Genomic DNA, 21,937 nt, shown 5'->3' with positions numbered 1-21,937 from the left:
CGAGCGCGCAACAACACAACAACAACAATAACAACAGAGTGACAGAATAAAACAGAGAAACACAAAATCCTAGCAAGATAAAAAAGATCAAAAGAAATAAAAAATTACAATAAAAGAGCTTAAAAAATTAATTCAGTTAAAACAAATGCAGTGGTGATGGTGAAAATCAGAAATCATAGATTTAAAAGAAGAAAAAGTGGGGAGAATGGTCATATTGAAGTTGCTCTGAAGGGCATTCCAAGAGGTGGGGGCACTATAGCTAAAAGCAGTTGTTCCCAGCTTAGAGTGAGCTCTAGGAACCTTTAAAAGCAGCAGCTCACTGGATCGGGTATTAAAAGACTGAGAGTTCCAGTCGAGCATAGCTGATAAATAAGGTGGCTGTTTACCAATTAAGGATTTAAAAATAAATAAAAACCAATGTAACTCACGTCTCAATGACAGGGATGTCCAGCCGACTTTGTCATACAGGGAACAGTGATGAGTTTTAAAAGGATCACCTGTAATGAATCTAAGGGCTGAATGGTACACCGAGTCAAGGGGTTTTAGGGCAGTAGCAGAGGCATGTCTATAAACTATATCTCCATAATCCAACACTGATAAAAACACTGCTTCGATTACCCTTTTCCTACAAATTTTTGGGAAACTTGATCTGTTCCGATATAAAAAACCAATTTTTTGACGAGATTTGAGAACAAGTTTGTCAATATGGGGTTTAAAAGTGAGCTTCTCATCTAGCCAGATACCAAGGTACTTATATTCAGAGACTTTTTCGATCAAAGAACCGTTTACAGCATAGATGCATGCACTGTTGTCCAATTCTCTAGCCCTAGAGAACAACATGAATTTAGTTTTAGTCTGGTTAAGGACAAGTTTAAGTGAAATAAGAGCATTCTGAAGAGCATTAAAGGACAGTTGCAGGTTCTCAATAGCTGACTTTGCAGAGTCAGCAACACAGTACAAAATGGTGTCATCAGCATATAAATGGATTTGACAACCACTGACAAGAGACACAATATCATTGATGTAGATGGTGAATAGCACCGGACCTAAAATTGAACCTTGTGGAACACCTTTGGTTATGGGTAAGAAACCAGATTGGATATTACCTAGCTTCACACATTGAGATCGGTCAGAAAGGTAATTACTGAACCAGCTACACGCATTTTCACTAAGACCAATGTTAGCCAATTTATCTAATAGTAAAGAATGGTCTACTGTATCAAAGGCTTTACTGAGATCAATAAAGAGGGCAGCACAGTGTTTACTATTATCTAAGGCAGAGACAATATTGTTAGTAACCAGAGTGATGGCAGAGATAGTGCTATGGTTAGTTCTAAAACCAGATTGGTGAACAGATAAAATAGTGTGACTTGAGAGAAATGTTTTCAATTGGTTATTAATAAGGGATTAACTCTTGTTTAGTGTGATAAAGTTTATTTTGAAGTCCAGACCTTTATTTTGTTAACTCTTCCTGTGACTTCCTGTTTATCGGCTGAGGCAGCCATGTTGTATTTTATTAATGAGCACACGGTGTACAGGCACAATCCTTCGCCATTCTCGTCAGGTTCTCTTCTTTTGGCATCGCCAGTAAGTGTTATCTTTATTTAAGAACCTTAGGAATGGAGACATGTTATTATTTGATCACATTTGCGTTGTTTAATAGTATATTTATCAATGTTTAAATACTTACCTGTGTTTATTGTGTATTTCAGTTTTACCTTTTCTTCAATAAATCCTGCTAAATACCTGGCGTATTCCTTGGAGGATAACTTTGGGAAACGAGTAAACATGCTGTATCAAGCTGTTGAGAACAGTATAGGTGATATTAAATCTACTTTCAGTTTCATTACTGACCCACCACAAAACGTGATTAGTGTTCTTAAAGATACTTAGATTTTTGGCCTAGAAGGATTTCTAGTAGGGCTGTCAAGCGATTAAAAAAATTTATAATAAATTACAGGCTGTGATTAATTCATCTAAATTAATCGCATACTTTTATGACACTTTTATGTCTGTTTATAGACAGCTGTATAGCCTAACAGTTTGTTTCTCTCTCACTCTCCGTCTCTCCTAACTTCTGTCTCCTCCCCTCAGCCAGGTTTCTTCATGAAATAGAATTAGGAACTAGCGCCAAATTTTCTCAAAAAAACAAACAGACTAAATGAAGACTTTCCATCCCCCACAACAGACAGTGCTGCACTGCCACAGATACGCATAGCCTATGCCGATTCATTCACCATCGTCATACTCAAAGGCAAAAATATTGACACACACACACACGGGGCGGGTGTCCGTTTATGCGGGAGACGAGACAGCTAGCAAAAAAAATTGAGACACACGGAGGAAGATCGAGAGATACTGTTTTGAACCTACATTGTTGCACCCACTAAATCAATAATGCACAGACACTGCGGAGAATAAAGTAAGATGTCTTCCTACCTTCATGCTTATTTGCCCGAAGCATACCATAAACCGTCCATAGAGCCCCCTCGGCCCCTTTCCCCTGCTTCTCTCTGTACTTTTCTCCCTTTTAACCGTGCGGACCGTGTCTGCAAGCTACAGGTGCAGCTGTGCACCACTTTTGCACCGGGTCAAAGGGCATTATAGAAGTGCGATTAATCTGCGTTAATTTTTTTAATCGCGTTCATTTTTCTGTGATTAATTAATCGAAATTAACGCGTTAATTTGACAGCCCTAATTTCTAGCAATCTTTTATTCGCAAAGACTGCAATACGTTTTATAATATAGTGCTGTCATGCAGCTCCGCATGAAATGAGCAGGAAATGGAAAATCAAACTCTGAGCAATCGATTTCAGCAGTGTACGAACTACGTAAGGAGTGTTTCTCCTAAGAGACCGTTCGGGAACCACGACTTCTTCTTGCATATGCCTTTAGATCCTCAGCTCGGTTGTAGCAAGCCACTCCAGCGTCTCATCAGCCAGGTTCGTTAGGCCAGGGTCGCCATTTGGCGGCCGATGTTTGGGAACCACGACTATAGAGGTAAACAACTTTGGTAGGTCATAACGTAGGAGTCTTCGTAGCGCGCTAAGAGAGGACGTTATCGGGAAACCGAGCCCTGAGCAGTAGGAATTTGTAATAACACTCTTTAGCGGACAGATTCAATAAATTCACCCAATTAATGAAGTTGGTTCCAATCTTAAGTCTTTCGATAGCAGATGTGACTAGTAATGATTACACCATTTGCCATGAACTTTGCATCTACATTGATGAGAGGTCTATTTACACTACCAGATGAAATGTGTAAACATTCTATCAAGTTCATACAAACACTGTTGGGAAATGATGTTGGCAAAATGAACAGGACACAGAGGTCATGGCTGTTTTATTCAGGCATTTCATCACATGAAAATCACGTGACTTCCGGTGGCCATAAAAGATAATCAATTCAAGAATAGGAATGAGAGTATAATGTGATGTCCCTTTTTGATGGATTCAGAATCCTCTGATCTTTTCTATCCTGGTTGGGAAAAAATCAAAGAGCCATTATGGGACAGTTGGCCAGTGAAATTGGGGAGTGGTAGGCTTCTACCCTTGTTTATGTCTTCTGGCTCCAGTGCCCCTGGTCGGTCCTGTCTCCACTGGGAATTGTAAGCGAGGCTTCTTGGCCATGAAGTGCTGTGTTTCATAATGGTCATGCAAGTTTGTTTCTATTTCAGAAAAAAAAAAAAATTAGAAATAAACTGAGGGCACCTAGCTGCATGACTAAGCTTATGTCTAAATGGACCTGACCCTGACGCATATACATACAGGAAGGCTTAAGAAATGTATGTTCTTGAAAGAAAAAAGACTGTTCAAACAGGCATTGCTAATTTTGTAAATAGTCCTACATTTATTGTATTATAATTTGTTATTTAGTTACATGTTAATCATAATTGGTTTATATTATATGTAAATAGTAATTGCTTTCTTCATTATTTCTTAACGTTATTGAGGAATTGTTTTCAATAAATAGTTCATTACTGAATCCGCCCATCACACACCACACCATCACACTCTGTGCCACCCACCAAAAGTATATTCTCAACCTGTATGAAACATTGCTGTCAGGTAAGCGACTCACTTACAGAGGGCTATTTTTTGTTAGCAAGCTGGCTAAAACTAATATGTGTAAGTGTTACCTAATGATAAATTGTTCCCACTTTACAATAAGGGACACAAAGAGCATTAATAAATGGTTAGAAACGCCTAAATAATGCGTATTCAGCACTTGAATAAGTGTTACTTAATGGATACATTGTTCTTACTTTAAAATAATGGTCACAAAGACCATTAATAAATTAAAAGTAATGAAGATGAAAAGGGAACAAGTGAATCTTGTGTTAGGTGCTCCGAGAAACTTTCAGTTTTTGTTCATTCTTGCAGCCCTCTTGGACAAAAGCGGTAGTGTTTTTATTATGCCAGCTGTTAGTTCCAGGGTGAGGGACCCATAACAAAGGCATTAAGAAAAACTACATTAAAATAGGATTATTTTCACTGATGGTCTTGTTTGCTGTTACATGTCATTAATGATCATCAAAGGATACATTTGACTGTTCCAGAAATATTTAAAAGTTCCTTGTAGCACCTGTCATCAACATACGTATGTATCAATCATTCAATAACTTTGTACCTTAATGAACTTGTAAAACTACGAATAAATGTTAAAAAATTACAGTTTTTAACAGTTAATTAATGCTTATTATATTAATCAACTGTTGGTTCATGCTTTATAATTGTATTAACTAGATTTTGGGGCTTTGCAGATATGCAAATTTACGCATCATTAGTAAGATATTGATGATTTTTCATATTTATTTAAACAGTTTGGAAAATGTTGTAATACAAAAAGTTGTTGTTTTAATGTCAGTAATCAACTGGCAAAGTTTCATAATGATATCTATAAGTTCAGAAAATTCCCCATTAGCCCATCCCCATTCACCCCCATTCACATAAACAGTGGTTCTGATTTGCTATGTCGGCCCGCTGTAGCTTTCCAGCAGCTTGTTGACAAGGTTGTCCACCCAGGTTGTGATCGTGGAAGGTCCTAGATTTCATTTTTGGTGAACAACCTTTTACAACGCTCCATGTCCATAAAATCAATTTGCCCCCTGGGTAAATGGTTAGTTTATGCTTATTAAGCATGAACTAACCATTAATTAATGTACCCATGTTGTAAAGTGTTACCAAATGGGGCGCTACTTTGATAGCCCATGATACAATATCAGCAGACTGTAGCGAGCAGACAACCCCAACATCGGACAATGTGCGCTAAATAAAGTAATAACTCTATTTATCATTGTCACAGATTATGTGGTTTGTTGACTCTTTTCCTTCCTGGATTTACCGGTGGTAGCATTGTTCAAATGGATTTACAGTAAATTGAGGTGTTTTGTTGAGTAAGAAGAGAGTGGAGCCTGGAAAGGTTAAAAACAAAGGAAGGTTCAGAACCTAATTGGACTTTTCTCTTGCTGCCTGGATTAGAGGAGCAAGTCAGGCAGGATTTGGTCCATATTGTAATGATCCTGTCCCAGATCCCTTCTGTGCCCCCTCCTGTCCCCAGCCTCTTTTCTAAAACCTCCACAGCCCTCTGGGCTTAAGCAGCATTGTGTTTCTTTGCTCCAAAGTCTCAGAGATCACTCAAAACAAGCCAAGCTTTTGTGCCACAACAACAAAGGATTTCAAATGAAGGAGCAGATACCTTTTAACCCCCTATGAGAATACCCTCACTTGTTTTGCAGCCTTTACAGTTTCAGGAATGCTCAGGTTATATGTTTTCTGTTGGAGTGTATAGCCTGACTTATCAGACTGGACACGACAAGGCACAATGATTGTGGAATCAACTACAACAATAAAAGAGTTTAGTATTAGTTTTTTACTCTTGATTCTCCTCATCATGTATAAGTTATTTATTATTGCCATATAAAATATGAAGTAGAACACAGTTAGGCCCCTGATATGCTCTTGGAAACAAATTCAGTATTAAGTGACTGAGCAGCTGGCCTGGGAACGCCTCGGGATCCCCCAGTCAGAGCTGGTCAATGTGGCCCTGGAGAGAGAAGTTTGGGGTCCCATGCTCAAGCTGCTGAGCCCCGCGACCCGACACTAGATAAGTGGTTGAAGATGAGATGAGAGACATTGATTATAAAGTGTTCTGGATCAGATCAGGTGCAGCTATATCAACAACAGTTCAACAGTGATAAAAACCTAAGTTGAGGATGAGCTCAAGACACGGCAGCCATCTGCAGCACCATCTTGGTTGGATCTTTGTTTGTAGGGAGGAGCTACAGGAGAGGAGAGCATGGCGTGGAGCGATCAGAGGAGAGAACAGGCGGGGAGGGGTGACAGTGTTTGGGTTCAAAATCTGTCTGGAAATCTCTCTCTTTCTATGTTCTCCAAAGTAATCTACTGCAGCTTTAAGGAGGAAGACATCCGTTGGCTCTCGGATGAGTTGCCAAAAAGGACTCAGTGCTGGCCAGCTTCTTGACCAGTCGCCCACTATACTGTCCAGCTTCATGACGCCTGAGCAGTACCAAAAAGCAGCCAATCTCAACCCTCCAGGACTCCGTCGTATGGAACCCATCCACCTGAGAATCCTTCTCATGCCCTCTGGTTGTTTGCATTTAAAAGTATATGTGATAAAAGCTATTACTTTGCCACAAAGCATATCTCTCTTATTAAAAGTATGTTATGACTATGTCCACAGTCAATAACCACAACCAATTGAATTGGCTCCAAGCATGTATTAACCTATACGTTTAGTGGGTTATGTTTGAAGAATCATCAGCATGTGCACCTAGGTAATGGCATCACACAAATGTCAAGCACATGTACCGTATGTGTATGTGTATATGTACAAGTACTTTAATGAGGAGAGAGGTATGTGTATTATCACGTGTTCATAATGACCCCCGTGTGTGAAGGACACCTGGAACAGGTGGCCAACACCAGACTCTGGGTGATGAATGACAGCAGGCTGGAATAACATCGACAACTCGTTATTATTATCAACACATCCTTTATCATAGAGAAAGAGAGAGAGTGTGTGTGTGTGTGTGTAGACTGTGATAGGTGTGTGTGATCTGACTGGTTCCGCCCCTGAAATGACAACTTATAAGTTTAAAGGCCTAATCAGTCATTTACATTTTATTCGCATTGTCATGTCCATTATATTTTCAATTTCTTTATTTTTATATACCGTTTTGTATGTAACCCTATTGTATACAGTATATTACTTTTTTGATCCATGTACTGTATTGCACCGTGGGTTGTAGAGAGAAATTCCTCTGTATGTCTGCCACATATTGCAGAATTCAGAATTGACAATAAAGTTGACTTTGCACTTGACTTGTTACTGAAAAATTGGGAGAGCTTACAGGTAAAGGGAGAGACTTAAAAATAGACTTTCTTTATTGTGATAGAAACAGGCACACAAGAGGGGTTGAAAGCGGAGTGGTGATGTTTGTATCTCTTGAAAACCGACTCATATTGTTGTACAGTATTAACACAGGAAGCACTACTGTTCTGTCTTACAGTTTTTTTCGATTGCTAAACCACAGTGGGCACAACTGGAACGACAAGTGCACAACTCTAACTACACTATGCACAGCAGCGGTTCATTCGGACCAAACTCTAGCTCGTTTTTCATTGATTAAACACAATTTTCAAAACTCTACACACCTATCTCATGGCTTAACCACAGCCTGCACAACACTGTGGATTTCCAGCCCTTTTTTTCAAACACTAACACACTACTGCCACAACTGTAAACCACACATTCAAAACAGAATGAGTGCATTTCAACCACTGCAGATTGCAATTTCAACTGAAACACTAAGATGTCTTGTTTTAGACTTGTTAGTGAACATATACAGTATAAAGGGAAAGCTCAAAAATATACATTTTGGTAACACTTTATAATAACTATCCGTTGTAACTCGTTAATAGATCATTAGTAAACTCTTAATTAATGATTATTAATGATTTGTTAAGTGTTTGTTAGCAGTTTGTTAACAATTTATAACAATGGTAGATAGTTAATAGCTTAATAATTGAATCAGTTCATCTGGGACGAGGCTGAAATAGGCTATAGACTATACACAGTGCATGGGCAACTGAGGGCAGCCCCATTTTCAAATATTTTTAAATAAACTCAATACACACTGTGCATGCCATGGACTTGAACGTGACGTGATCAGTTAATCTCGGATTACCTCCCAGATGAACTGATTCAATTATTAAGATATTAACTATCTACCATTGTTATAAATCCTTAACAAACTGCTAACAAACACTTAACGAATCATCAATAATCATTAATTAAGAGTTTACTAATGATCTATTAACGAGTTACAACGGATAGTTATTATAAAGTGTTACCTATATTTTTTTGTAAATGGACCAATGAAGACAGGTTGTTGGAGGGAGAAGAGTGGCAGTGAGAGTGTGGATGTGTGGAGGAAGACATAGAGCTGTAATGTCTGATGAAATACAGTAAGGGCTACACTGATAGACCCTGTTGTGAATCATGGTCTCTCATTGAGGGTTGAGAGTGCAACCCAATCTGCAAAAATCTAAAGTTGCATCTGTAATACGTAGTTTCCAGCAAACAAATAGCTTAGAGTTGCCTTTTCTTACAGTAAATGACAACATTACAGGATAGATTTCTGTATTACAATTATAGAATATTTACACAGATAAATACTACATTTGGAAATGTTTTCAATAAAATATACAAAATGTGTATCTATTGAAGCAAACTTCAGATTTTCATTTATTTTTGTTTTCCTAAAATAAACTGGTATGTTATAAAATAAACAATTTCATGTGAAAGAATTTCACCCTTTCATCAAAGAAAATATTATGTAATTTGTGTGAAATAACTCAAATTATTCAAACTGTAAAGATTAAAAGTTTGTAATTTGTGTATTGGGGTTTGATGCTAGTGTTTGTACTCAGAGCATATTCTGACTGACAGTGTTTGTTATCTCAGTGAGGACAATTCATAGTGTTTGCTGCACTGAGCCTATTTTGCAGGTGAAGTGAACTGTTCAGCTCCAATGACTGTTGGTAGTGCAGACTGTAGTTTTGCACATTGAGCTACAGTTGTGCCCACTGTGGTTTAGCGATCGAAAAAAACTGTAATTTCACCACTTGAGAGAAATTTGTGGAAGTTATCTTTTTTCCACAAAGCTTATATTGTTTTTTTTTCTACCAGCTATTGATGCTCAGGCAACATGTTACCTAGTAATTCAAGCAGCAGTGTGTAGAGAAGCAAGCGTATGACCAGAAGTATACAGTATCAGTTTGATCCCTGAGCTGGGTATAAGGAAAACAAGCAACATGTGCACCTTATTAAATAGAATTGGACATAGTCACACATCTAAAGGTGTCATGCTGTTCCCAGACTAAAGTATCTGAGGGCTTATTAAACACATCGGTTGGGTCATGCCTATTTTCCCTCAGGTCTACATTCCCCCAGCATCAATGGTGGCCCTTCTATAATTCAAATAATGCTTTTCTGCTGTTATTGATATTTTTGTAGGATCTTTTTTCTACTTCTAAGCTACTTCTTTTTCTGTTATGAAAATGCATGAAAAGCAGTTGCAATTCCTTATTTTATTAATCAGAGGGAACACAGACATGCTCCCCAATGGACCTTTTTCACCAATGTTGTCATATTTCTTCCTCTTAAATTTGAGTAAAAGTAAACCAAAATGTTCTGGATGAAAAAGAGTTGATCAGGATGGGAAAATTACCTTTGTTCAAGTTGAAATGCCTCAGCAAATACAAAACTGAAAAATGCAACCCAAAGCTGGTTACAACAAAAACATCTTTATCAACACTTATTTACCATAGAAAATTAAACTGATAATATAATTTACAATTTTTGAGCAGGGAAGTGTCGACACTTGCAAAAAACAACATACTCTGAACATTCAAAAATGCTTTGACCTAAAATAAGGTCATCATGTTGTCTGCATTCTCTCAATGGTTTTTTTTATTTTTATATTATGAACATGACAATTTGTGTGTAACAAGTGTATCTATCTTGTTAATCTGTGATTTTGGGATCGTGTGTGTTGTGTGTAAACAATGCAAAGGCCAAAATAACCCCCCCCCCCCCCCCCATGTAAACCCCACTAAAGCTTTTTTGATTTTGTATAGCGGTATTATGCTTTTTTCATTAAGTTCTACCATTTTCAACATGTGTTTGTGCAATGATAGGTCTTATGAATTGGCTTCTTTTCCAGCACAGTGACTTGTAGCAGGTCCCTGGGCTGATGTGCTGTCAGCCAGGCCAAGCCTCCATCTGGAGCACTACTTGAGGTGTGAACGTTATCTTCAGCAGTCTCCTTCACTGCCCTTCACCATTTCGTTAATTTGCATTGACATTTACAAATGGTATATTATATAGCTTTTTTGCTATTTTCTCCCTACTAGTCTGGACCATAAAGAGTTAGTTATGTTTTCCTGTTAATTTGAATATAGGGATATGAATGTATTGTGTTATATTGTGTCTGACATAGCTTTAGACATTTCAGGGAACAGCTGTGTCACCTGCTCTTTCCAAGGTCAAGGATGAACTAATTAACTGTTCTTTGCAGAACACCTAAACTCAACTGACAGTATATCTGGAAAAATATTGTGTATGACTAGAAAATGTTTGTTTCTTGACCGATCTTGCTCAGCTTTTGTGGATGTATGTTTAAGCAGTCCCCTCAGTCTGTATACCAAATTTGGTGAATTTGGTGAACGGAACATAGGTTGCAAATCCAAAAATTGTCACTTGTCTGTATTTCATTTTATAAATATAACATAATGTTATATTTATAAAATGAAATACAGACGTGACAATTTTTGTAGGGCCATCACCATGATGAAGTCACGAAGAATTAATACTCAGTTCATCATGATTTCCAAACTTGGTATTCAACAAAACTAATTTTTTTTAACTGACTTTAACTGCAGACTTACCCATGGAGAAGACATGATCACCAGTAATAACTCAAAGATCATGATCGTTGCCATACCTTAGCTGATGCATTAATGAATGTTCTGTTCCTGCATTAAATCATCCATTAATACTAGTGAATTACTGAGTTCATGAATGAATTTGTGCATTTTCAAGCACCAATTCAGGCATGGATTCATGTTGATTAATCTACCATTAATATGAAGTGGTTCGAACAGTTTTAAATTTTTATGCAAATTAGCAAAAAATACATCTATTGCCGCTTGCAACTATGCAAGAGTAGTAGTGTCCTAAAAAAGTGGCAGAAGAATAAGTATGAGGAAAAGTAATAGTGTGCTGCCAGACTCATTATATGAAGAGTTAACGTTGAAAGTTAAACAGATCAACCAAATACATAACCCAATAAAGACCCAATGCTACTTCTGTCCATTTAATGGGGACACTGTTGAGGGAACAGTACAAAGGTAACTATTGTTAGACAAAAGAGTGCAATGTTTTTATAGTATCGCACACACCTGACATATGCCTTTCACACCAATACAGTGGTGAGGCTATAACTTCAAGACAATCAGCGAATTAATTATTGTAATATTAATTATTTCTTTTGCGCTCTTCTGACATTGTGTAAATAGGACAGGCAGAAAAAATAAGAACATTTTGTATCACTACAGTATTCTCACAGGATTCCATTAACAGTGATCCACATGTCTTCAAGGTATATGACACTGTACCTTTGTAATTCTCCTCTGCATAGTGCTTTTAGTTCACATTGCAATACTTCACATTATTATTACACAAGTTTTATATATATATATATATATATATTTATATATACACACACATTTACAATATGTAATACGTTTCCTAGGGGGAAACAAAAAAAGGCCAATATTTATGTCCAGGAAAAATAAAGTGATAATGGCTGTTTTATGCTACAGTCACATGCTACAGTTTGTGAGAAAAGCAATGCATCAAAACTAACTAAAACGTTACCAAAACAAAACAATAGAGTAAATGTAAAATATTGAACAAATACAAAGCAAATCAACTCATCTGGCCAGAGGGAATTGTTAATGTGCTGTCAATTGACTTACTTGACCTTTTTAACAAACTAGATGCTGCATTTATATTTGATTTCCTTTTCTCTACTTTCTCTTATGTTTGCACATCTTGTTTTAAATGTTTTTTCCCAACAGAAAAGTTGATTTGTTGGCAGGCAGGTGTGGCCTAAATAGATGTAAGAATTAAGGGTCGTTATCCGTCCATTTTGCCCACACACACCCAACGCAAGAAGGCAAGAATCCTCTTCCTCACCATCAATTTCTGACAAATATTTTAACATAAACAGATCAGCTGTAAGCTCAAGTGTGACATAGTTGTAAAGAGAGAAAATAAAGTTTCTCAACCATTTCATTTGACAGTGGAGAGGGAAGAATATCAAATAAAAACATGCAGATTATGACGGCTGCTGCATTTATATTGGTTTCAACAGACGTTGAAAAAGAGTAAGTCAGAGCATCATATTTGTGAGGGACTGGGCCATGAAGCCTAAAGTAGCTGAGGGCAAGTGCGTTGTTGTCTAGTCAGCGTAGATGATGAATCCAGAAAAGGTGCTGTACTTGTTGTTGTTGCCTCCATGAGCTTTGCCTCCATCTAGTTTAATGTAGATCTCATCTCCTGGCTCGAGATGCAACACAGCGCTGTTACTGGCATAGTCATAGTTCTGGTCCGCATCCTGGGCTATGGCACTGGCACGAACCTGCAGGAATGCACAAACACACATATAGCACATACAAAAAGTAAACATCTTAAAAGCATAAGAAGTTTGAATGCACTCCACATTTAGGAAAGCATCTCGGCTTGTGACCTGATCAATTAGGCATTCAGGTCAGATGTATTAACGTAAGAATATAGAGAAGATGTACACAGCTGAGATAAAATTATGGAAAAATCAAAAACAAAACTGAAAACAGAGTTTTCACTTTACTGGAATTACTGAATATCAACCCATGATCCGTTACCTGTTTGATCTGAAACACTAAATCCAGAGTTAATACACAGTCTAGGCTCTGTAAACGGGCATGTTGCTAGCTACGGCTCCCTTTGTTTACATACCCTTACCCTGTAAATTAAAGGGATAGTTCAGTATTTTTGAAGTGGGGTTGTATGAGGTACTTATGCATTGTAAGTGTGTTACCTTATGGAGATGGCGGTCAGTGCAGTCATTTTTAAGAGGCCGGGTAAGACGTCGCTGCAGCAGAAGTCAGCATTGTACTGTTGCAGAGGGGGCCCACCTTAAGAAGGTTTTTCGCCACATATATAAATGCTTACCTAAAAACTAAATATCAGTTGAATTGTATGCTAAATTTAGATTTTTTTTCACTATTTAAAATGACTGGGCTGACGGTCATCTCCATAAGGTAACAGACTAAGCATAAGTTCTTCAGACAACCACACTTCAGAAATACTGAACTATCCCTTTAACACCGAATTTCTTTTCAGTGCACACACAGTACAGACAGATATTTGATCATGAGGATACATTCAATGATTTTGTCAACAAGCGTTCTCTAGAATTGCTGACTCCTGAAAGTCAATATATATCTCTTCTGCTGTCTCCTGGCTGTCCTGTCCTCTTCCAGCCTACGGGTCCCTTCCACACACATCTGCCGCCATGTGGTGCGGTCAGCAGCAGTAACTTCCAGGTCCTCAGGGCTGATGTTGCATTTCTTCAATGTGGTCATTGTAGCACTTATTCTGCCCCACAGCCTAGCATTGGTCATGACTTAACTGACACGCCACCACCATGCAGACCCGGGATATCTGCCAACCTGGCGATCCTCTGTGAGCGAGTTACCCCTGTCTTAGCTCCGTCGCCCCCCCCCCCCCCCCATATTTTACATGAAACTTTAGTGTTGTACAGTTTGCTTATCGCCGGACGAATGTCACCTTTTATCTCTCCCTCTTTAACTATACACAATGCATTCACTTACAGTCTTTGATTCACACACATCTAATCACTGTGTGCTACGGGAGCTGCCTCACTTCCAACCACAAGACCCTGCAGCACACAGTGGAGAGGCTGCTGGACAGATCATTGGTGTCCAACTCCCTTCCCTACTAGACATTTATGGAGCCTGCCTCACCCACTAAGCAACCAGCATTGTGGGTGAAGGCACCGGAGCCTCCGAGCCGGTTCCACCAGACTGGCAAACATCTTTATTCACCAAGCTGTCAGGAAGCTCAACTCTCTCCGTTCCTCCCCTAGAACTCTGGACTCTAAATTGCCCTCCCATCTCTTTTTGTACTTATTGCAGCATGGTTCAGAGAGAAACTTATTTTTGATTCCTCTGTATATGTGGCACATATTACAGAAATGACAACAAAGGTGACTTGAGATTTGGAATCTAAAAAATTGGTATTGGCAGGTTAGAGTCTTTATAAATCAGCAATTAGGATTGGCCAAGTAAAGTGCAATTGAATCTTAGCCTTTTTTTATCCGATGTTTGGTAAAGATATGTACCATAACCTGGTTATTCATATTCCTGTATGTTACACACTTACATTTCAGGTTGTCGTTAACTATCATTATGGGCTACATTTTGTTAAACCCATTTCTTATGAGTCTTCTCCTAGTGTGGATCAAATTATGATATTTGCATGGAACATGATGATGGTGTTGAATGCATAGACTTCAGTTCAGCATTCAACAACATCATCCCTCAGCAGCTGATCGGCAAACTGGACCAGCTGGGGCTCAGGACTTCCCTGTGCAACTGGCTGCTGGACTTCCTCAGCGAGAGGCCTCAGGCAGTGCGGATCGGCTGCAACACATCCAGAACCACCGTCCTGAGCACTGGGCTCCCACCAAGGTGTGTGCTCTGCCCCCTGTTCTTCACGCTGCTGACCCACGACTGCCCTCCATCCTTCAGCAGCAGCCATATTGTGAAGTTCACGGACGACACAACAGTGGTTGTCTCATCTCCAACAACGATGAGACGCACCACAGGAAGGAGGTGAGCCAACTGGCCACATAGTGCAGAGACAACAACCTCTTCCTGAACGTCGGCAAGACCAAGGAGGTTGTTGTCGACTTCCGGAGAGCCCCCATTCCTAAACCATCAACAGTGCTGCTGTAGAGAGAATGAGCAGCACCAACTTCCTGGGCGTTCACATCAGTGAGGATCTCTCCTGGACAACCAACACCACATCACTGGCCAAGAAGATTGAATGAAGCAACTGTTATTGACAACACCCTGATCCCAGGCTGAACAGATGGGTATCACAACTTTCTCCAAGTTGATTCTCACACTGGGTCACCCTCACTGGCATCAATGAGATGGCCTACAGAGAGGAGGTTCAGAGGAGCCCTGACATCTTGGTGCTGTTCTTCCTCCACAGGCTGAGGAGGTCCAACATGTGCTCCATAGATAGTCTGCAATTCGAAGGGGCACCATCAGGTGTATCCTGTAACTGCTTCACAGCCTGGTACGGCAGATGCACCGCCCTCAAGCGTGAGACTTTACAGAGGGTGGTGAAAACTGCACAGCACATCACCAGGACACATCTACCATCAATATGCAGTGCAGGAAGGTTTAGGGTTGCCTGCTGCCGTCTGGTGAACGGTACTGCAGCATCTGGTCTTGCATAACCAAGCGTAAAAGGTGAACTTTACATTATACTATTTGTTCTTAAAGTAAGACCTATTTACATTTCTATCTATTTATCTATCTATCTATCTATCTATCTATCTATCTATCTATCTATCTATCTATTTATCTATCTATCTATCTATCTATCTAGTATACAGTATTGCAGTATATATCATTTAAATCTCCTTTATGAAAGCACTTTGAAACATATACTGTAGAATCTGTAAGAATTCAAAAACAAATATATACGTGTATATATACATGAATGTATATATATATATATATATATATATATATATATATATATATATACATGAATGTATATATACATACATACATACATACATACATACATACATACATACATATATATATATATACATACATACATATATATATATATATATATATATATATATATATATATATATATATATATATATATATATATATGAATGTCAGACAATTTTAAAGGTCAGATTGGTATGATAATGCAATAATTTAGAATGCTGCATTATTTAGAGAAATAACAGCTCTGGGGTAGGAACTGTGTTTTAGCCTGTTTGTTTTTGATCTGATTTCAATGGTGCAGCGATAAAAGGTCAACAGCATTTTTTCCTGAAGATTGTTCATCCTGAGGATAAGGAAATACAGTCTCTGTTGGGCCTTTTTCAGAAGCACCTTGGTGTTTGTTGTCCAGGTCAGGTCCTCCTGAATGTGTGTGCCCAGGAACCTGAAGTCCGAGACTCTCTCCACACTCTCCCCGCTCATGTAGATGGGCTGAAGGTCCAGCTTATTCCTAAAGTCAATGATGAGCTCTTTGGTCTTTGAGGTGTTGAGGATGAGGTTGTTCTCCACACACCATGTGGACAGTCTTTGGACCTCCTCCCTGTATGCAGTCTCATCCCCACCTGAGATGAGCCCCACCACTGTTGTATCATCCGCAAACTTAATGATGGAATTGCTGGGGTGGATGGGGTGCAGTCATGAGTGTAGAGTGTAGAGTAGCCCTCCCCTGTGGGTAGCCGGTGCTGATGCTAAGTGAAGTTATTTTGCTATAAGAATTTTCTATCTTTTTTATTTTAAATAATACATTGTATTGCTGCAATAACAGTTCTGTGAAATCTGAAAAAAAGTTATACATATCAAATAATTGTTTCCTGCGGGGTCAAGCCACAAAGCCAACAGGATCTCCACAAAATAAGCCAGCCATAGAGGAGCTTTTTGGAGTGACCTTTGCAAACAAAGAGGGCATAGACTTGAACAGGTTTGCTGTGACCATTGAAGAGGAGGCGGCCTACTACCAAGCAGCAGGTGGCATTCAAGCTAATGGTGATGCATTGATGGAAATCAACGAGTGTAAATACCTAAAAGTTGCCATGATGGCAAGATATTACTTTGCTAGTGACTGCAAAAAGGTCTACACTCTCCCCAGACAGTTCAGACATCCTCATCTTTTTGAAAAATGATTTTAAGTTCTAAATTCAGATCTGCTGTGCTTCCTTTTTTTGCTTTGCTTTTTTGAGGATGTGGACACAGGTTTTTCTTATGGAAATGTTAACAGTTTACTATTTTAGTGCCTTTGACATAGTGTCGGGTTGGGAATGCCAAAATCAACAAGAAACGATATATCACTCTGATCATAGGCCATTTTACTCTTGTGGTAGTTTGTATAATATTATAACAATTGATATATAAAAAGTATAAGTTTAAAATATATACGTATAATATAAAGTATGTCAAATGATCATATATGTATATATATACTGTATAAACTAAAAAGTATTCATTATACCATGATGTTGTGCTTTTATGCAAAAACAATTGAAAATTCCACCCCTTCCGTTTTTCCTTTCTTATCAGTTCCCTGTAATAAAATTAAGGTTAACACAGTGTGTAAACTCATCAGACATTTCATGCTGCATCTATTTGTTCCTATAGGAAATGATGACTTCAGATTAGGCTCTAACCTAATAGAGGCAATCATTTCTAAAAATGCAAGACAACCATGGCACTTCTCTTTTAACTATATATTAACACATACTTTCATCGTATTATTTCTTCTTTTTTTAAGTAGGAATGTTTTCCTTGTGAGGTGTACGCTTTTCTTGCAGAAATACATAGCATTCTCTTTTTATATCTTAGATATTACGGAGAACGGGTCACGGGCTGAAGGTTGTGTCTGATTTCAATGATTTAAAAACTTTCATCTCAGCATTAGATGACTTATAAGTACTCAATAATAACATTATCAATCTTAATTTTCTTTTTCTTTCATTAGCTAGTCCAAATTGGGCAGTGGTGTGGAACATGTATACCAGATGGTATAGTAGTTTTGGGGGGAGGCTGATCAGAATCGTCCATTTTCCGATTTCTTGGATAAATTCATTTGAAGAGTTTTTAAATCCCAATCCATAATGGGATTTCCTTTTTCATTGTCATTTGACTTTTACAGAAAAGTGTTCAGCTTCAAAAAACTGCTTCAAATGTCATTTAATCTCTATCACTGTGTTCCCACCCACAGCATGGATTCAAATTGTTATACAAATGTGCACATGCTTATGTCTCCAGATTGCATTCTAAAGGAAAAAACAGAAGCCCAACAGTTGCACTTCAATAAATATCCTTCTAAAAACCTCATTTTTAGGTGCCATGATGTACTTACCTACTAAAAACAAGTGGGAAAGAATGTGTGTGTGAATTACTGTGTTCATTTTGTATATGAGGTTTTAATTTAATTTTTTTTTAACGTATCCTGAAAGTATAAAAATGCAGTTAATTGCTGCACTAGAAAAGTATTGAAAATATAATACGCTGATCAAATTGAGCCAATTTATATCAATCAATTGAAGTGAGATCTTCACATCTTTTTACAAGTGATTTTATAACGGATCATAATCATACATGGGAAGTCTGAGCAATGACTTCATCATTTACATAGACGTGTTTTCATGTTCGAAAGTCTAGGTGTAGTCCTAATTGAAACATGTCTTTCAATATCTGATTTGTAATGGTTTGGCATGGCTGGTTTAATCCCAGAGATGTTTGCTGTGTTCGCTGTGGTCTGCAGCAGCAGTAGCATGCTGGCTGACAGGCAGGAGGGATGTGCTTGGTGGAGCGACGCTGTAACGCTGCTTTGCCCCACGGATTAGATCTGTTCCTGACAGCCTGATCACTACAGAGAACAGGACACACACAGCAGACAAGACTGAAAAGGATTCTTTGGGTCCTCAAGGCTTTATGAATTGTGTTATTATTGTTATTATTGTTATTATTATTAATAATAATAATAATAATAATAATAATAATAATATGTTGTTGTTGTTGTTGTTGTTGTTGTAGTAGCAGTAATAGTAATTTTTACTGTTCTTTTGATGTATTTGCTTTTTTTGTTGCTTTTTTTTGGACTATATTGGAAAAGAAATCATTCTAAAATATTTCAGATAACTGTGCTGTACAATACAGCTCAACAGTTTGTGGTACATTGTGCAGAGGTATTTCTAAAGCTGACCATACATTTTCCCTTATTGTATTTACAATAACAGAATGGGAGTATTACAAAAGCTATTGAATTAAACTGGAATGGGGCCGAAACATGAACAGTTTACTGTAGCGTGACTTTGCAAAATGTATATTTCTTCAATATAATGAAGAACTTACTTTAATATTTTTATATTGTGGTATTGCTATTTCACATGAATATATGTTTACTGTGATCATTGGGTCAGAATAAGATGGAATATTAAGAAATATAATTGAAACCTGTTTAAAATTTAATTTTAAAATTGTTTGACAAACTAGATTAACTAAAAGTCATATATCAAATGAAGAAAAGCCCATAAGGCTCTGGCATCATTGCTGGCCTTTGGGATTCAGTGGGAATCTTTATGGATAGTGCATTGGAGCAGTATAGTTATTCTTCCTAATTTAAGACAGCATATCTGACCATTGATCAAAGTGCTCGGAATTCTCTCCACCAAGCCAAGGTGATAGAGAAAACTCCATATCATATAGTAAATACCCAGATTCTGACCTCCAACCTTTTAAAACCAGGAGATATAGGCTTAGTCCATGCCCAGATGCAGGCTTTGCGTGCTGTCCCTTCCCATTGCAAGTATTGGTTTCCACTGATGCACCGTTTGTTTCTTCTCTTTTCTTTTGTAGATCAAACTTACACATTCCTTATCGTGTGGACAGTAGCCTAATGCCTGTGAACGCTCTGCTGATTATAAGACACATTCTCTAATTGTAATCCAATTTGGTTCATATTAGACTGTAACTGTAGACTGTAGAGATGCAAAAGGCTACAGGTGTAAGTTTGAACTTTTCTAACAAACACTGTAGTCTCCTACAGCTGACTGTGAATATGCCGTTAATACTCCTACAGTTTGTTACCTGGTTGTTTTTGCACAGATCAGCCCACATGCTAGTGCCGTCACCTCCGCGCATCAGGACATGGTAAGTGAAGAAATAAATCCCGGGGATGGAGCACGTGAACTTCCCAGTGGTTGGATCAAAGTGGTTTCCTAGATTCGTGACTACGTCGTCGAATTTGAGAACCTCGTAGCCCTCGTGTTGCTTTTTCAGCCCTGCGTAAAAGGCAATCTTGGGCACAGTGCTGTAGGTGGCCGCGCTTATTGCACCGGCAGCTGCGCTGGGTCCCGGAGGTCCTGGTAAACCTGCTCTGCCCTGTTCACCTCTCTCTCCCGCAGGACCGGGGGGTCCCGGCTCACCGGAAGGTCCTCTCGGACCCGCCTTCCCCGGACGGCCCGGTTCCCCTCTCGGACCCTGGATGAAGGTGGGCAGAGACTGCACGAGGCTGTCATCTCGGACCGTGTCCGCCGTGGCAGTGCTGGTCGGAGCTTTGGTGCCATACGGATCACACACCATCCTACAGGTACCAAGCATCTCGTAGTGCGCCGCCGTCCCCGCTGAGTTGACCAGAACTGGGATGAGAATGACCAGAAGCAGAACCATAACGACCCCCAGGACTCCCGCCGCCACCAGCCGCTTCCTGCCGACCAGCCGCGTCAGAGCAGGGCGATCCTGTTGTCTGCTTTTGGGTGAAATTTTGCTGGCTGAAGAGGTAACACTTTAAAGAGAAATAGGTAGCGGAGCTACACTTTGTTGGGAATGCTGATTAACTTTTTAAAGCAGCGCTTGCCTCCCGTAGGCTCCTCGTCCCTCTCCTTTATACTTGTTTGCTGATGCGCTGATGATTGAAGTCTCTCTGAAATGTCAGCCCTTTACTGCTCAGACATTTCCCAAAGCACTGGATCCAGCCTTTTGTTACGCTCTAACATCCAGACGTGGGGTCTGGCCCCTCTTTGGTCCACGGGTCCAGAATCAAAGCATGTGAAGGCTACAGCAATGTAACACTTTAAGTGTTCCAGGATCATTGAGACAGTCTGTCTAATATAGAGCGCGCACAATCACACATCGCAGATACACAGCCAGGGCAGAGAGAGAGAGAGAGAGAGAGAGAGAGAGAGAGAGAGAGAGAGAGAGAGAGAGAGAGAGAGAGAGAGAGAATAACAATGAGGAGCATGATGCTCTGTCATCCTAAAAACAGGGCAGGTAATTAATCAATCGGAATACAATTAAGAAATATATATATTAGATATAGCATTGAGGCCACCAAAGTCACATTTACAGTTAGTTGATGTGCAGTGGAAGCCAACAAATTTGTGTGCCGATGAATGATAAACGATGAGGATGTGAAGAACAATTGACGAATGTCGATCTTGGGTTATGTTAAGTCGCATTCATTCTAATATTGTTCAGACTGAGGTCACATTGCAAAGTGTGATCTTTGAGGGCATAATGTGGATTAAAAAGATAAGAGGTAGGGTGCTGAAGCTGAGGCATCAGGAGCCATGAGAAGGGCATCTCCTTCTGTGGGCTCCACGGGCCCTCATGACTCCTGGATGTCAGGGGGCTTTCTCGTCTATTGAAGCCATTGGGATGAGCTGGCTGGCTAGCTGCGTTTAGACTGGAAGGCGCTGGACTATCCAGCTGTGGTGCAGACTACTGGTTGGCAGGAAGGAGGCTGGGCAAATATGGGCAAATTCACTGCCCATCTTCTAGAAGACAGCTAGAGCCCTCAGGAATCTGGGTCCTCAGAAGTGATGAGGTTGCTCCAGGAAAAGGGCAGGTTACGAGGGTGAAGGAAGGTATAGCACTACATATGTGTAAAAGAAAATTAATTATTTAAAAAAAGCAAAAAACAAAAAAAAGAGATAAGAAAATGTTCCACTTCTAATGATCTAAAATATGAAGTTATTGAAGACACCAGTATTTTCTAGACACACTT

At 39.1% G+C, this 21,937-nt stretch overlaps 1 protein-coding gene across 1 annotated transcript; it reads right to left on the bottom strand.

Moving 5' to 3' along the window:
- Positions 1-12,551: 12,551 nt before the first annotated feature.
- On the bottom strand, positions 12,552-20,697 carry c1ql3a (complement component 1, q subcomponent-like 3a; the record flags this gene model as incomplete). The annotated part of the gene is made up of 2 exons (XM_080050154.1): positions 20,020-20,697; positions 12,552-12,731 (listed from the first exon to the last, which is right to left on the bottom strand). Exons 1-2 carry the CDS (start codon positions 20,599-20,601, stop codon positions 12,552-12,554), a joined length of 762 nt encoding a protein of 253 aa, XP_079906280.1. The 5' UTR covers positions 20,602-20,697.
- Positions 20,698-21,937: the final 1,240 nt, after the last annotated feature.

This window comes from Ammodytes marinus (assembly GCF_949987685.1).
Source record: "Ammodytes marinus genome assembly, chromosome: 21".
NCBI lineage: Eukaryota > Metazoa > Chordata > Actinopteri > Uranoscopiformes > Ammodytidae > Ammodytes > Ammodytes marinus.
This window is presented reverse-complemented; position numbering and strand designations above follow the sequence as displayed.